The following is a 16281-nucleotide window of genomic DNA, read 5'->3' as shown; positions in this document are numbered from 1 at the left end:
AGATAAATAATCTGTGATGCATATTTGTTCAAAGAATTTAAGGCTTACTTCACACACAAACAAAATTACTATTTCATAAAGGTTTGCTGTGTAGTAAATACTCTTAAAGCAGCATAATTTCGGTTTGAGTTCTGGTAATGTGTTTCTTGTTTAGCTTTCATTTATCCGTTTCATCTGCTGTCCAGTGGCGTCATTCCACCAAAAGCCAGGGTATGGCAGACCCTGATGACGTCATCCAATCTTACTCCCTCGACGTCACAGTCCCACTTTCTTCACACAACTTTTTCCAGCACTTCAAAGCTCAAAAGTCTGAATATTATCCAATTTAAGTGTTATTTTTAATATGATTACCAAAAACATTTTTGTTCATCCTACAAAGATTGTCCTCATTTGTATAACTAAAAGTCAATCAATCAAAAACCACAGCCAATCAGAACACAGTGTGGGCAGGCTCTCGTGGCATTTGCATGGCACCAGAGATTAAACTTGACGGCCCTCGCAAGAAATGGGTAAGCACATAATCAGTTTCACAAATATTACACCATTTAAACATTATTAAAAATACATACTGAGCTACTAAAACAATTTTCGTCTTAGAATACACAGTTTGAATTTGTTCACAGTTTGAACGTTCTTGCTTCCTTTTGTTTAATTTCAAGATCTGATGTAAATTATCCATTGTTGCTTTTACTAAAGCTGGGAGCATTAAATGATATTCAAAGTCACATTACACACTTTTAGCATTGAATGAAGCACATGAACATTACCTGAGATTAACATTGCCATACTTTGTGTTGTTGTTCCAGCCGCAACTTCCCCAAAAAATAGAAACCATTTCTGCGTGTCACAGTCGCGGCTGGTTAGGACAATGTTAGTTCTCCTGTGTTTGATTCTGTTATCCCTGTCAACTGTGTCTGTTAATTACCTCCGTTCTCTCCCTGACCGTTTCTCAACATGGGCTGGATCCCAAATGGCACCCTAAACCCTCACGGTCTTCCTCTGAGTCCGCACTTTAGTGACGTAATGCCGCTTTGACTTTTTGGGTAAAGTCCTGTGCTTGCGGGCTCAGCTGAAGTGTGCATCGAGGGCTCACAGCGCCCGCAAAGGGGGCGCTCGCGAGCACCATTCTGAAACCTAAAATGACGAATGGGACACCCTACGTTCTCGTGGACTTAACGGACACGTGCACACGGCAGCCATTGTAAGTCCACAAGACCGAAAGTGCATAGAAGTGTACCATTTGGGATTCAGCCATGCGTTCTTGTCTGTTCTTGTGTTCTTGTGAAACGTCATCAGTCGCTGCCCAAGTACTGTTCCAATTCAAAGTTCACATTTAGCCAAGTACAGTTCAAATCCCCGGATGTGTTCTTGATCCGCCCCTTTTATTGAGGATGTATCGAGAGGTGACTTGTGCGGACTTGAGACATTTAACTGAATAGCACAATGTAAAGTCATTGGTAATACTTTGGTAATATCTACATTATTACTTAGGAAATTACATGGTAATAACAGAAATTGCATGTCATTTCCTAGGTAATAATACAAATATTACCATGGTATCACCCTGTTATTACCAAGCTGTAAAATGAAGTGAAATATCATTAATATACAATGTGCCTAGGAAAAAGAGGGACAAAATTAAAAAATATTGTCAAAGAGCATAAAAAGCTTCAAATTTACAGTGTAATGTCTATTTATTCAAATAATGTTTTGCTATGGCATGCATTAAATACATATTATATGCAATAAAGGTAAAGGTAAAAAAAAAAAACGCCATTCATTTGTAAGGCCGTGTCACAGGACTGTCAGGCCCTGTATGTGACGGGACTGATGTGACGGGGCCTGACGGGTCGGCCTTTTTAAACTGCCATTACTCAGCCTGCTAGCATGCTAGCATAAAAACTGTTAACATGCAAGTGAGGAATTTCAGTAACCCTTTTAGGTTTTAAAGCTTTTTCATTATTTTCTGGGATGTTTTACCATAACAGGGCCTGACCCTTTAGCTCGTCCTCCTCAAAGAAAACATACAAAAACAAGCTTAAAATCATACAATTCAATGACAGAACTCACCCTTGATCTGTGTCAGCTTCACCTCGGTCAAATGATGTCACTTCCTCTGAGTCAGACCCTTAAAGGCCTATTGCACACATTTTATGTAGAGTTTTATGTAAACATGACAGGACTGACCGAAAACATGGGGACAGTTGTAAAATAGTATTTATTTGTAGAATTTATGTATATTTTCATGGTTTTAATCAATTGATGTGAATGATAACAACTTAAACTTATTATTGATGGAGTTTTTCTTCTAAATAACAGTTTTTATCATAACAAAACTATGAAAGTGTAGCTCCAATATGGCTGAGGACAAGGACAAGGATAGGATTTGTGATTTTCAAAAGTGTGTTTAATAAAGAAAAAAATATCTGAGAACCTAATGAATGACAAATTCCTTTACAGAACAACTCACAGAAATCAACCATCAGTCAGTTTTAGACATTTTTTGGATGAAATACTTTTTATTCACTGTAACAATTCAAGGACAGATAATGTACGTTTCTGGTAGAATGTCCCAAAGATACTATACATGCAGTGAAGATAATCAATGAACGCATTGCCTGAACCACATTTGTGAGGGTATTAATATGTTTAAGATTTTTTAAATGAAAACTAAAAGAGGCAGAGTGGTGTTTTATAACACATTTTGTTTAATTGTTGCCTAAAATATACATACAGAGATACTGGAATAATCTCTGACAGCCATTCATATCTCCAGCAGGTTCATCTGAGCAAGTGAATCGAGTCATTTAACCATGGTTCAGATTTTTTCTTCAGACGCTTTGCCTTCACTGAAGCGACAGAGTTTAAAATGTTCAAACATTAAAAGACAGAGATACTCATCAATACTTTGATTATAATGAGATGAATTCATTACGCCAGGAGCATGTAGTGTTGAAGCAAACTCATCATGTTAATGTATTTGGTCTTGGGAACAGATCTGCTACTCTGATGCTGCTGTTATTGCTGCTTTAGTAAGATCAACAGACAAACATCAATGTGACGTCCATAATGACATCAGACATCAAGTTTCTATTGTAAATGAACACTGGGACTCAGACTCTGAAAGGAGCCTCTAAGTGTCTTAGTATTTTGAACTATTGCATAGACTTTTGTATGAAACTAAATGTTGTTTGACCACACTGGTTATTAAAGAAACCCACTTAAAGAAACCAGAGGGACTGGCATGATGTAATAAAAATGAAAAAAATATTTTCTTTTCATTCTTAAAAATGTTCATGTTCAGATGACAACACTGTCAAAATGTTCCCCGTTCACACGGATCTGTGAAAACGAACAAAACCGTTGCATTATGCTGTGAGAGAAGTGTTGGCAATGTCACTTTGTAAAGAAACACTAAACGCCTATAAACTGAATACATCATATGTATGTTCATGATGACACCATTTACACAAATTCATGTTTGGTTTTGTTGTTTACAGGGAGAAAATGAAGGTATCCTTTTCCAAAACTTGGACTTTGAAACCTTTTATTTAAATTTTCATGTAAATGAATGATCAAAACATAAAAAGTTTTCCATTCTTAGTTGAAAATGCTGTCGTGTAAACGCTCCACAAAAGTGTGAAAATTCACACCCATCAGTCCAAACTGGGTTCAGAGATGATCTCAGAAGATCTCATTTCCTCTTCTTTCTTTAAAGTGTGTTTCTTTAATAATCTGTGTGGTCAAACTAACTGAGTTCTCACACTCAGCAGTAACATGTTTCCAGACCTCAACAGTGAGATCACCGCTCTGAAAATACCTCAGAAAGCAAATGTAAACTATAAAACTAGACTAAAGATCACGCAAACAGTTCTGGAAACACTAGAACTCAAAGCCAGAACACAAAGAGGACAAAAGAAAAAGTGTGTGTTAGTTTGACCACACTGTTTAGACATGGAGAAAGCCATACTTTCATTTGCATGTTTAAAGTCCCCCTGTGGTGAAAAACAAGTTTTAATGTTGTTTATATGTCTATGTGGTGTTTTTAATATGCTTTAAGACAATCCATGTGTAAATTCATAAGTCAACACCATTGCTGAGTATTTTCTCTTTAAAACGGCTATAAAGAACTATACTGAATGTAGGTAGGTAAATGCTCATCCAATACGGGGCTCCGGTAAGAAGCGTGACAGGAGACATGGAACTGTTCAACTCTTTATATTTGTTTACATACTTGGCATCATTCAGTTGTACAGATTTTCTATTATGTGCACAAGGTATTGAATGAGGTCTTTCTGAAATAAACATAATAGAAATATACATCAGTGTATGTCTAATAACATTAAGTTACATAAACATAAAGAGCAACTCACTACTGACACGCTATACATGTACCAGTGTCACAGAGAGGGGATTAACAGCAGTGAACATATGCACGTCAATCACTGTATATAGCTCTCATATTATAAAATCGTGCACAATGTAAAATTCGGTTGCACAAGCTGAATATTTAAACACAACAACATAATAAACATGCATCACTTATAATTTGTATAATTAAATAAACTTACATTCAATCGCGCACATTAACATATGAAGAAATGGCGGAGCAAACGGCTGGTGAAAGTGAAAGTAAAACACAATGGCGGAATAGCGGAAACTAACGCCACCCAGCGGAATACACTATAAGATGTTTCATGATATACTAATACATATACTAATACAGGGAATTTAGAACAACTGCAGTGATCTAAAGACAGTCTCAAACCCGCGGTTTGAAATCGTTGGTGTTTCTGACGTCACAAACTAACTTGTAACCAATCATGTCAATGTGTGGGCGGGCTTTAGCATATCATTAACAGTGAACTAGCAGAGGAGTCTCGAGAGAAGCCAGGTTATCCTGGTATATTTTTCTGTTGATATGAAAAAGCATGTAGATTTATCAATATAGCGGGTGTATGATGTATATTACGATATTATGATGAACTATATGTCTTTTTCCACTGATGATCTGAGTTGCCCCGGACCCCTGGTTGAGGACCAGTCCCTTATGAAAATTAACCATGGTTTTATTATAGTAAAAGAGTAATAACCATGTTGTTGTTTTTTATTAAAAAATACCATGGTTAAACTATGGTTAGTGTAGCAAACCCATGGTTTATTTGTGAACATGTTTTTTATGTTAACCATGGTTAATTTTCGTGAGTGTGAACAGTACCGGTCGCTGTTTCTCTCGCCTGAGGCTGATAAAATCATTCCTGCAGTGGATTCTCAGTGGTACACAGTACCTGCACATCTAAAATTTAGTCCTGCAGCTCATTTAACATCAAGTTAATCTCTTTTCATGTATCAGTTGGAGTACAGTTAAGTCTTCATGACAGATTCATATGATGAAACGCTTGTTATTTTCAATGACATGATACAGCTGGGGGTTTCAACTGTTCTTTGGGCTTCCAAACTGAAACTGTCACAGACACTGAAATGTAAAATATCTACTAATAGACAGTATCCAAAATGTTATGTATGAAAATGAATTCAGGTATTCAAATGTTTATGAGTCATCTGAGGTTCACAGAATATTAAAATAATTAAATAGATTGATTTTATTTATAATCAGTTCCATCTTACCAGAACTGAATGAGGTTTCTGTGTCTCGTCTACAGAGTCTGCTCAAGAAAATATGTGTAGTGATGGAAAATATATTTCACCATAAATACATGTTTGACATAGACTATTTTATTATTGACAAATAAAATATAATATTACAAGCAGCTGATCAAACATTTCAAACACCAAATTATCATTCCTGTCATGTGACTAACGCTTACATCATCAAGTAGCTTTGTCTGTTCTCATAATTAGTGCAAGCTGACAGTTAATTAACTGCTGGAGAAAATAGATGATTTAATGAGAATGATGTAAGAGAGTAAAAGTGTCCTCATTTTCTAGACTTTGTACAAACCTGCAGCTCTGAATTAATAATAAAGACACTAGCATTAACTGATCAACAAGCAGACAGAAACTATACAAAAAAACATGCTGAACTGAGAAAAATAACCAATAACTACAAATAAATCAGAGCATCACTTGGGTTTGTTTGTTAACATGTAAAAGACATTGAAAGTATTTATAATGGCACTGAATGACACCATTAGGACTCAGTTATATTAGATTCATATTCTTCTGCTCATGTGGTTTTTGTGTAATTATTTGACTGATTTGTGATGTTCTTGTTCACAGAGGCATAAAGTTCACTGCAGTTTTCCTGAGATCCAGCTTTTGCTCCTCTGATGGAAGCATAAGTCACTTTATCATCACAGCGAACCTGAATGAACATCACAGTTATTGTTTCACAAAAAAACTGATTTATTTAACTGCTGTAGTCCAGTTCAGATCTGTATCAGTGACTCAGTTATTGTGCTGAAGATGTTCACACTAACATGAGATGACTTGTGTTTAATAAATGCTCACTATGATTTTAATCATTTAAGCTCTAAAATACAATTCTTTCAATCACAAACAAAACAAACTCAGTTCTATCAATCACATATATACGATGGAATATATTAACTCTAATATATGTACTCTTTACATTAGCTGTATTTAAGCTGACTTCATGTTTGTGTGAATGATTGAGGTCTACAAATAATAAGCTCTTTCTCAGTAACTGACACTGTAAACAACTGAAATGAGAATGTCATGAATAAATACCTTGTTGTTCAGTAAATCCAGGTGTTTGTGCAGCTGCTGTCCTCTCAGAGTTTGGAGTATTTAATGACTTCTGATTCTCTGTACAAATTAAAGGATGGATTAATTAAAGCCAGTGTGAACCAGTGAAGTGAGAGACTGATGATGTGTGACAGTGATCATGTGATCATGAACCTTGTGTAGGAGCTGCTGCTGTAGTTTGGCTTGATTTCAGTAGTGATATGCTGCACCTCCTGTCAAAAATGATGGCTTGTGACCTTTGACCTTTCTGACCCCTGTGACCCTAGGGGCCACCCACAACGTTCCCCTCCCCCACGGGCCACTCACGAAGTTTTCCCATCCCCCTACCATGGTTGACCGTAGTATCACCCCAATGACCTTTGACATTGTTGGTGATCCTCCGGGGCCCGATATGACCTTTGTCCACATATTTTGAATAGAGATGTTGCCCTGTGAACATCTGGACGTCTTCTGGGTGATCAAATTGCAGACGGATGATTTTAAAGGGTTGAGAGTATATAAATAGACACTGCAGCATTCTGTGTAGACAGAAAAAAAGAGTTGTGAAACATGGCTGGATTATACTCACCTAAAACCCCCGAGAGAGAATGGGATGAAGAGATGATGAAAAGTCTGACTCTGGCTCCGAGAAAAGAGCGCTGGCATGTCTATTTGACAAACTTTCTCCACGAGAATAAGGAGTATTCGAGAGACGAATTTACGTTGAATAGTAACCGTGTATTCGGTTACATATTCCATAAACCGCCACGAGTCGTGACGCTCTACACCACTGACAGTCCCGGTGAATTTATACCGGGAAGAGACCCCTGTCTGGTATTTCCTGATAAGGACTGGACTTTATTCTACACCTGTGTCTGGAAAGATCTGAATGACAGTAGAGAAGAACCTTTGTACATCTCAGAGTGGGATGGGGTGACTCCTAATCATCGCTACCGAGTGGTCGGTGATCACTCTAAAAAGAAGCCTGATGAGTGCGTTTACATATTCTGCTGCAAAGACAAGACGAAGCTCAGCGATCGCTCAGGATTCATCCTACAAAATGAGCATCACGCTATGTACGAAATGCGTTTTTTTGTTCAAGTGGTGCGATCGGGATATGCTGAGTTGTCTTTTTTCAATCATAAACAAAATGTTCAAATGGTGTGACATGCGTGATGGATACAATAAAGTTAAACTGCAGCTGTTCCACCCTGAGAGATGCGCACGCAGTAGTACATACTCTTTACCGTCCCCGCCCATTCACTATGCCCATAAAGCGAGTGGTAAGCCAACCCCACCCCACACAACATTTTTATAAGCCATGTCTCAAGACGGTGCTCACGGGTGCAGCTACAGTGTCTCTTTCAACCCTGGGGTTGACCCACCTGATGACAACGCTACTGATACTATTCTAACGGGTGAACCTAGGACATCTGATACCGATAAACGATGGTTGGATAAATTCTGCAAAGAACATGGATATCGCAACCTGATTTTCCTAACTGGTCTGTCTGACACAGCCTCAACCGAAAAGGGGATCGAAGCCCCAGACGGATGCTTCACCGACCTCGGATTCAAAATCATAAAAACTCTGATTGCTGTACTTCTGTAACATCTCATCAGCGATAAGCAAAAGGATGACTGTGAAGGCTGTGCGATAAATCATCCGAGTCAACTGCAACATTCCTGCCTGTTTGAACCACCAGCATACTTTTTCGACACCCACTTTGATGATCTGACCCAAAAACTGTTTAAACCTGATCTTCGGACCGTTATAGCCTACGCCCTACGCAGGTGCGGGTTAAAGTCTCATCCTCAGCGAATTCAAGGAACAGCCGGAGCTATTCTGCATGAATTAAAAGATGAACCATTCATCACTGCAAAGCTACAAGAAATCAGAGACAAACTTCTGGACAAATCCTGTGAGAAAGTTGTGCACGACACCGTCGATCTCTGGCAAGGTTTCTCAATTGTGAATGGAGAGTAACCAAGCATCCCCCACCATGGGTGCGGCATGCAGCCAAATGAACATCATAGAATTTTTGTTTAAAGGTCATTACAAAAAGCAGATGATCACAATGCTGAAAAAGATCATCGAAGATGCATCCTACGCAGATAGTGATGGCGATGATGACGAATGTACAGATGACCCCAAACGTGTGAGAAATCTCAAGAAACAGATGCGTCTTGTAAGAGGACTGACTGAATCGTGGGTTGAATTGGTCGACATTTGCGTTGAAGGGACCGAACCGTATAGTGTAACGATAAGAAAAGTTCTGGATGTGATGTGCGATTCCCCCGCAGACTTTCGTGTTGCTGACATCATATGTATCTGTACATATGTATCGGATGAAACAACGGTCAGTTATATCCTAGACCGTGATATTAAGGGCTGCAGAGAATTTCTATACTTTCTAGAGAACCACTAATGGTATTTGATTCATTTTTACTTAGTATGTAACACAGTTTTAATTACTTAGAGCATGCTGTCATTATGTATCCTGTTTAAAATATTTTCTTTTACCATCTGTAACGTCATCATATTGTTTTTAATAAAAGATTGACTCACTCTGCTTGTATGACATATTCTTTTGTGCATGTTGAAAACGACAACATGTCGGAGCTTATGAAAAAAGCTTATTACACGTCGTCCAACCCCGGTTCTTTAGGTGGTAAAAAACGATTGAAAGACCTAAAGTCTTAAAGGATAGTGGAGTACGTCTAACCGATAAAGAGGTTTCGGATTGGTTGGCAGGGCAGGATGTTTACACATTACACAGAGCCGCTCCTATAAAATACAAATGCAATAGAGTCGTCATGTACGGAGTGGATACCCAGTTCCAAGCGGATCTCGTTGACATGTCGGCCTATTCCAAGGACAATGATAATAATACATATCTGCTAACGTGCATCGACGTATTTAGCAAGTATGCATGGGCTCGCGTGTTAAAGAATAAGAGCGAGGTTGAAGTAACTAAAGCGTTTTCGTCTATACTCCAAGATGGCCGCATACCTCAGAAATTGCAGACGGACCAGGGAAAGGAATTTTTCAACAAACATTTTCAAGATGTGATGAAAAAGCATGACATTAATCATTTTGCAACGGCTACTGATTTGAAAGCCAGCGTCGTGGAATGATTTAATAGAACACTAAAAAGTCGAATGTGGCGATTTTTAACAGCTACAAATTCCCGGCGTTACATAGATGTTTTACAAGATATTTTGCTGGGCTACAACACCAGTTATCACCGCAGTATTAGGATGAGACCGGTAGACGTCAACAAAGAAAATGAGGCATTGGTGTTTCAAAATCTGTATGGAGATATAAAGAAGAATCAAAAAGCTGTATTTAAATATAAAGTTGGAGACGTAGTTTGAATTTCTAAAGTGAGAGGACCGTTCACCAAAGGATATGAACAGAACTACACAGAAAAACTTTTCACTATAGCCTCATGTATTTCGCGCCAACCACCCATCTACAGACTGTCTGATTATGACGGGGAGGTCCCCGACGGAGTTTTTTATGAAAAAGAGTTACAAAAAATAATCGTGAGCAAAAACAAAACTTTTAAGGTGGAAAAGATTTTAGGGCAGAAAAAACAGGAGAGATCCACGCTTGTTTTAGTGAAATGGTTAGGATGGCTGGCGAAATTTAATAGTTATGTAAACAAAACAACTCTGGTGGACTTGCAATCGCTTTAAAACACTTGAACGCATACAGGATAAGATCATTTGAGTAAATGGGGTACCATGGGCGACAACGGATTCTATGTTACACTGCCGTGCAACGCTTCTTTGTCGGTTTATCCGGAAAATCGTATCTCTAGTTACAGAACAAGGTTAGAGAGTCCTATCAACTTGAAAGGTAAATGGGAGGTCGCACTCGTTGAAATTTAATATCCTAGAAGTTGGTACTCTTTAATGATGAAGATGGAATTTTCACCCTAAACACCTCCCCCGCACCAGTCCCAAAACATACACAACCTAGACCTGACGTCACACCATTTAAAGAATTATCAGGGTTTTCTGTATCGAGGAAGGTACAACTAGATGGCGGGTACTACGCGAATGTTCGTGATGTGGTCCGTGCGATAACTAATGTTTTCGTACCAACGGCTGTATTGACTCACGATCCTTTAAAAAACAAAGTGTATCTGGTTGCGAGACCTAACGTCTCAGTAACCTTCTCTGGGAAACTCGCCACTATTTTAGGAATGAATCCGGATGATGCTATCGGCCGCTCGGCCTACCATAAAGATGCTGATTTTGCGAGGAGTCAAACTACATACGCTCCTCATCAAGCTGATATCAACGCGGGTTTCTATACTATGTATGTTTACACCGACATTATCCAATATCAATCGGTCGGTGATTTGTATGTCCCCCTTTTGAGATGCATACATATAACCGGTGAAAACAATGATGTCGTCAGTGTTAGATACAACAAACCGCATTACGCATCGGTCAACAAGGAGCTCATCACAGATATTACCATCGAACTGAAGGACGACCAAAACCGTGAAATACCATTTTCTTATGGCAAAGTCATTGTAAACTACACTTTAAACCATCTAAACATTCCATTTTTAAAAAATGACGTATTACAACTCCCGCGGGATGGACGCTACGGAATATGTTAACTATTACCAAAATCAGGCCGGTGGTGGTCTACCAGGATATTCAGGGGGTAGTGTTATGTACGGGGCGGGGTTAGGGGGGTTGTTTAGAGGGCTGTTTAGGATGGCCATAAAATGGCCTTTTTAGACATCTTAAAAACCAAGCGCACTCTATCGACAGGAATGACTTTCTGAATGGATACACCCTTTATGCCTTCAACCTCATGCCTGACGAAGAATGCGGTCAGCACATATCGCTTATCAAGTCTGGCAACATCAGACTCCAGGCCCGCTTCAGACAACCGTTACCGCATACTATTAATTTATTAGTCTACGCTGTATTCGACAGTATCATTGAGGTATCTAACCGCAGACAGGTCCTGGTCGATTACTATTGAAATGAACACCGTACAGCTCACCGGTATCATGGCCAAAATTTCATGCAACGTTCATTTTCTTGGGGTGCTCCCAAGCGATCAACTACCTGAAACGCCATTAAGGTACTCACCATCCGCTGCAATAATTAACACTCACCCCGCACTGCTGCCGGGTGAACACTGGTTGGCTGTTTATTTACATAGCGGCGGTACCGGGTATTTTTTCGACAGTTTTGGAAATCCCCCCGACAGCGACTGCTTTCCAGGGGCCATCAAAAATGTTCTGCTAACCAACGCATCTGAAGTAGTATATTCATCCAGACGAGTCCAGGATTTCACATCGGATACTTGCGGGCAACACTGTGTTTTTTCTGTATCATTTGATCAACGGGGCTAGCTATAACGATGTGATGAAGTTGTATAGCGATGATTATATTAAAAATGATAAAATGGTAGCGTACTTTGTGAAAAGATTAAAACCGAATGAGTGTAATGAAAAATTCTCATGTATTCAGTGTGTGCAAACGTGTAATACTCATTTGAACCATGTTTGAGTTTTGAATTTGCATTGATTATAAATAAAGACTTAAAACTGAAATCTTTTTATTGTTTTTATTTCAAATTTTAGCAGACAGAGCATATACACAACTTTTCGAATATTAACAAACAAGACATTTCAAAATTCTAACCATTGAGTTTGATCGACAGACGGCGATTTGAATATGGAATCTTCTGAAGCACTTGACCTATGCACTGCACTGCACTCTTTTTCTTTTTGTTTTTTTAGAAACCGTTTCACGCTCTGCTGTAACAATATCAGAAGGACTTCCATATTCCGGGGTAGCAGTACCATGTCTCTTTAAAGAATTAATTGTCTGTCTAACAATATGATTCGGCACAGTAGAAAATGGGATGTTTAATTCGGCAAACGTGTGTATAAACTCCGACCATCCTGGGGGTCTTCTGTCAACGGTTCAGGAGTTTTTGCTTTATAGTCTATCATTAAATATCCAAAAGGCCTGCTGGTAGCGTCTTGATAACACACCATAAAGTATTTTGCGTTTCCAGGGTACATTTGACATCTTAGTACCGCTACTTGATTGGCATCCTGAGGGTTTTTAAACAAAATCATATAATTTGTGTTTAAGCTAATAGTTCTACTGGTTTTGCCTTGAGCGAATAAATTTTGTACGATATAAATAACGCTGAGATTACGGTGATGTACAAATTGAGTGAAAACCTTTTCGACCTGGTTGTTCCCACCCGCTTCGTTCATTGGATCGTCTAGAATCAAAAGATTTGTTTTGGTCATGGGTAATAAATCATCATCATTGAGACCCCTTCGGTAATCCTTCCACAAATTTAATATCATACAATTTCAGTAATTCATCATACAGAGGTTGCCAACAACTGTAAATATATACAATGTTTTCAATATTTTTAGAAATCAATTTCATCCCATTTTCCAGCAGACTTTTTACAAAATAACTCTTCCCCAAATTTGAAGGTCCACTGATTACGGCGGAGAATGGATGCTGAAGTCTGAAATCAAAATCAGAAGCATCCCGTAGTCCCCTGTGCAGCGTCGAATCAGTAGCCATAAGGAAGAGTGGTGAAATCGGACAAAAACCAATGTTTATTATACACCATCTTAAACCTTTTAACGACTGATTTGTTGTGCAAAGTGAGAGTCTTTTTATTCCTCACAATGTTTTCGGTGTGGGCCAGGATGCATTGCGTGGTGTCACGTGCAGTCACATAGCTGTCAACCAGACCAATAAGACTCTCCAACCGAATAGCTTGGGAATTTTTAGCGTTGAGCGTTATACCCTTTGCCTTCATGCATACTTTACCTTTGGCGGTGCGATACCCATAGGATTTTGGCCCGCTAGAGCAAAATTCCTTAATATAATCTCCGTCGTCTAACTCATTTGTCAGCTCTCCCAAATGATCCCCCAGAGGTGGGTCCCAGTCGCCCTCCCTTGATACAAAAATAACGCTGTCCGTGTCTGAGTATAACAAACGGTCACCGAGTTTGTCCATGAGTTTGTACAACTCCAAGCGTGCGTGAGTCGTAGTAAACGCACCGACAAACACATTAATGTCACAAGTCTCCCGAACTTCATCTTTTGCGGAGCGATGCTGGACAAGAGCCACGTCATCCGAGACGAATGTGAAATATGACAGACTGTCGGTTTCACCAAAAACAATTCTGGTGAAATGCTCGAGGTCTTTCACAAGAGTAGTCTGAGGTAGATTCTCCCTCATAGAGAACCGTCCCCAAAGACTATTTAACAATAACTTGTTGATAGACCTCTGAGCGGGGTTGTGGGAGATCTTTTCGGGGTCGAGACGAATACCCTCTTTCTCATAATACTCACGTATGTAAGACTCTTTGTCAGCATCGGTGACAACGTTTGATGGGTAACCGGATGCCTGCTGTTTCAAACGTAAAAAAGTCTTTACGTAATCACGAAACAATGTATCCGACCTTTGTGGAAAATGCCAAACTTCATCGATCTTGGCTACCACGTAACCCTTCTCTATGGCTTTTAAAAGTTCGAGACTGACCCAGCAGCCCGTGAGCGCCCTCTCTTCATCCGTATGGCTACGGTTCGTTGTCTGGTTTTGAACGTGAGCGCATGTACGGCATAATGGAAAGTTTTCCGCCGCATCGGTAAGGGAGAACAGGGTGCAGTAATTTGCGGGGTGGATAAACTGTAGCTCTGATAAGGCCGTAAGACCGTAAAGAAAGGATATAAGCTTGTAAAATCTACGTAACTTATTTTCTCACCATCAGCCGTTTTGTGATAGAGTTTATAAGCATTAGTACGTCCCCCAAACAACGCGTCTCTCGGTCTCAGTCTCTCAGGGGCTGAATAAGTACTCATAAATTCCATCACAGAAGGGTCGGTCCGCTTCATCTTTTCCCATTCACATTCCCAAAGAACCTCAATTTGCAAACCGTACGCATTCCGCAGAATATCAACATTATCGTCAAATTGACTCCTGAGAACCCCATAGGGCACTCCTGACATGGGGTGCGTCCGGTAGGGTTCAAAGCGGCATTCGTGACCATGATGCAAACATCCGTTGTATTCTAGCCCATGCCTTATCCCTGACTTTTCGTAGAAACCGTCTAAAAAGAAACGACCGATCGACACTTCACCATGGTTTACAGCATGATGAATATCCACGTCTCGAGTCTTTTTTACATACTCGAGCCATTCGATCGAAGTGTTCGAGTAGGTCTTACTCTGGCGGACATAAGCCTTATTGTGCGTCAGTGCCAAAGTATCTTTTTCGAGATAATGCGTTTTGAAGACACCCATACAGCACGATGCTAAAGTAGTAAAGCTGAATGGATCAAGTTCGGTACATTCTATGAACGCCTCTCTGTATTTCATGCACGCTTCACGAAGCAAGACAACATCGTTCACGCCGTATTCACACAACTCTTTCCTGAAGTTAAACAATTTACCCGAAATGCCGGTGTACCACGCATCAAACTTTACACGGTCTTTATCAGACATGTTTTCGTAGTTGTAAAACTTTTTATCAGGGTAATGTCCTATATAATTCTCATTTTCCACCCTATTGAAAAGATGGGGAAAATATCCTTTTTCCATAGTCGTTAAGTTTAGTGCCACGGGCATCTTAGACAGAGCCATTGGTATGAATGCGTAGCTGTCAATGTATTGCTGTGTGAAAGCTTTGTCGTACATGAAGATTAATTTACAACCCTGCATTATGACATCTATCGCAATCCCTGCTTTGCAAAAATACTCCAGAATTAGAAACGAATCAAATCTGCCCGCACAATGAGCTATGAAACAGTATCCTTTGTATCGCGGCTGTCTGAAGTGTGTAATTAACTGTGCTATACAGCCGGGGCCTTCTGCCACAAATTTTTTCTCCTTCAAAAGTGATTGCGCAAACAAAATTGGCTATATGCTTTCCATTTTGATAACGTGTTTCAAAATCATAGAAAATGTAATTCTTGTTAGGTTCCTTGGGTACTATGGGCTGTATGTAGCCCGTGATCGTGCAGATCTTCGCCGCAATGGTCGCAACGGTTGGGACTACATTTGTGTTGAGCTCTCGTACTTTGACCTATGACGTTGTATCGTTTGTTACACAGTCTGCAATATTTTATAGCGTCGCACAGTGCTTTTTCCCATACAGGGTGTGTTTTTTTATGGGCGTTGTAACAGTAACTCGACTTACAAAATCGCAAACAGTCGGGGCAATGCATGGTTCTTTTAGGATGTTTTGTAACAATCAGCATCAAAACATACATTGCAGACGTGTTTGCACTGATGATTTCTAGGGTTTGAGTAGCCTTTGAAATGCTGAAATAGCCGATGAATGCTGTCAAATTCAGAATCCTATAGTAATGATCATCGTGCAAATAGAGACATACCGTTTTAGGGTGAGGTTCATTGTGATTTTTGTACGTTTCTAACACACTGGCATTCGTCCTGTAAAAAACAATGATTTTAATGTCTAAAAGACTTTCAAACGAATTTAAATCACCAAAACCAATTTTGTCTTGAATTGAGAAGCCTGCGTCATTGTGG

General features: G+C 39.5%; 2 protein-coding genes across 11 annotated transcripts in view; one reads left to right on the top strand and one right to left on the bottom strand.

The window, feature by feature from the left end:
• LOC127508159 (uncharacterized) overlaps window positions 1–16281 on the bottom strand; it is a 448826-nt gene that overhangs the window by 16609 nt on the left and 415936 nt on the right. For 5 of the 10 annotated variants that reach the window (XM_051885863.1, XM_051885862.1, XM_051885864.1 and 2 more), the window contains exon 8: window positions 5812–6325. The exons of 2 other annotated variants lie outside the window; for them this stretch is intronic. In XM_051885863.1, the coding sequence (XP_051741823.1) occupies window positions 6188–6325 (138 nt within the window). In that variant the 3' untranslated portion in view covers window positions 5812–6187. Of the gene's footprint in view, window positions 1–5811; window positions 6326–16281 lie in introns of those variants that run through there. 3 more of the 10 variants (XM_051885858.1, XM_051885856.1, XM_051885857.1) reach the window with 3 other exon arrangements.
• The window catches only part of LOC127508119 (uncharacterized), a 310593-nt gene that overhangs the window by 45756 nt on the left and 248556 nt on the right, over window positions 1–16281 (top strand). The window lies entirely within an intron of this gene.

This window comes from Ctenopharyngodon idella, chromosome 3, assembly GCF_019924925.1.
Source record: "Ctenopharyngodon idella isolate HZGC_01 chromosome 3, HZGC01, whole genome shotgun sequence".
Lineage (NCBI taxonomy): Eukaryota > Metazoa > Chordata > Actinopteri > Cypriniformes > Xenocyprididae > Ctenopharyngodon > Ctenopharyngodon idella.
This window is presented reverse-complemented; position numbering and strand designations above follow the sequence as displayed.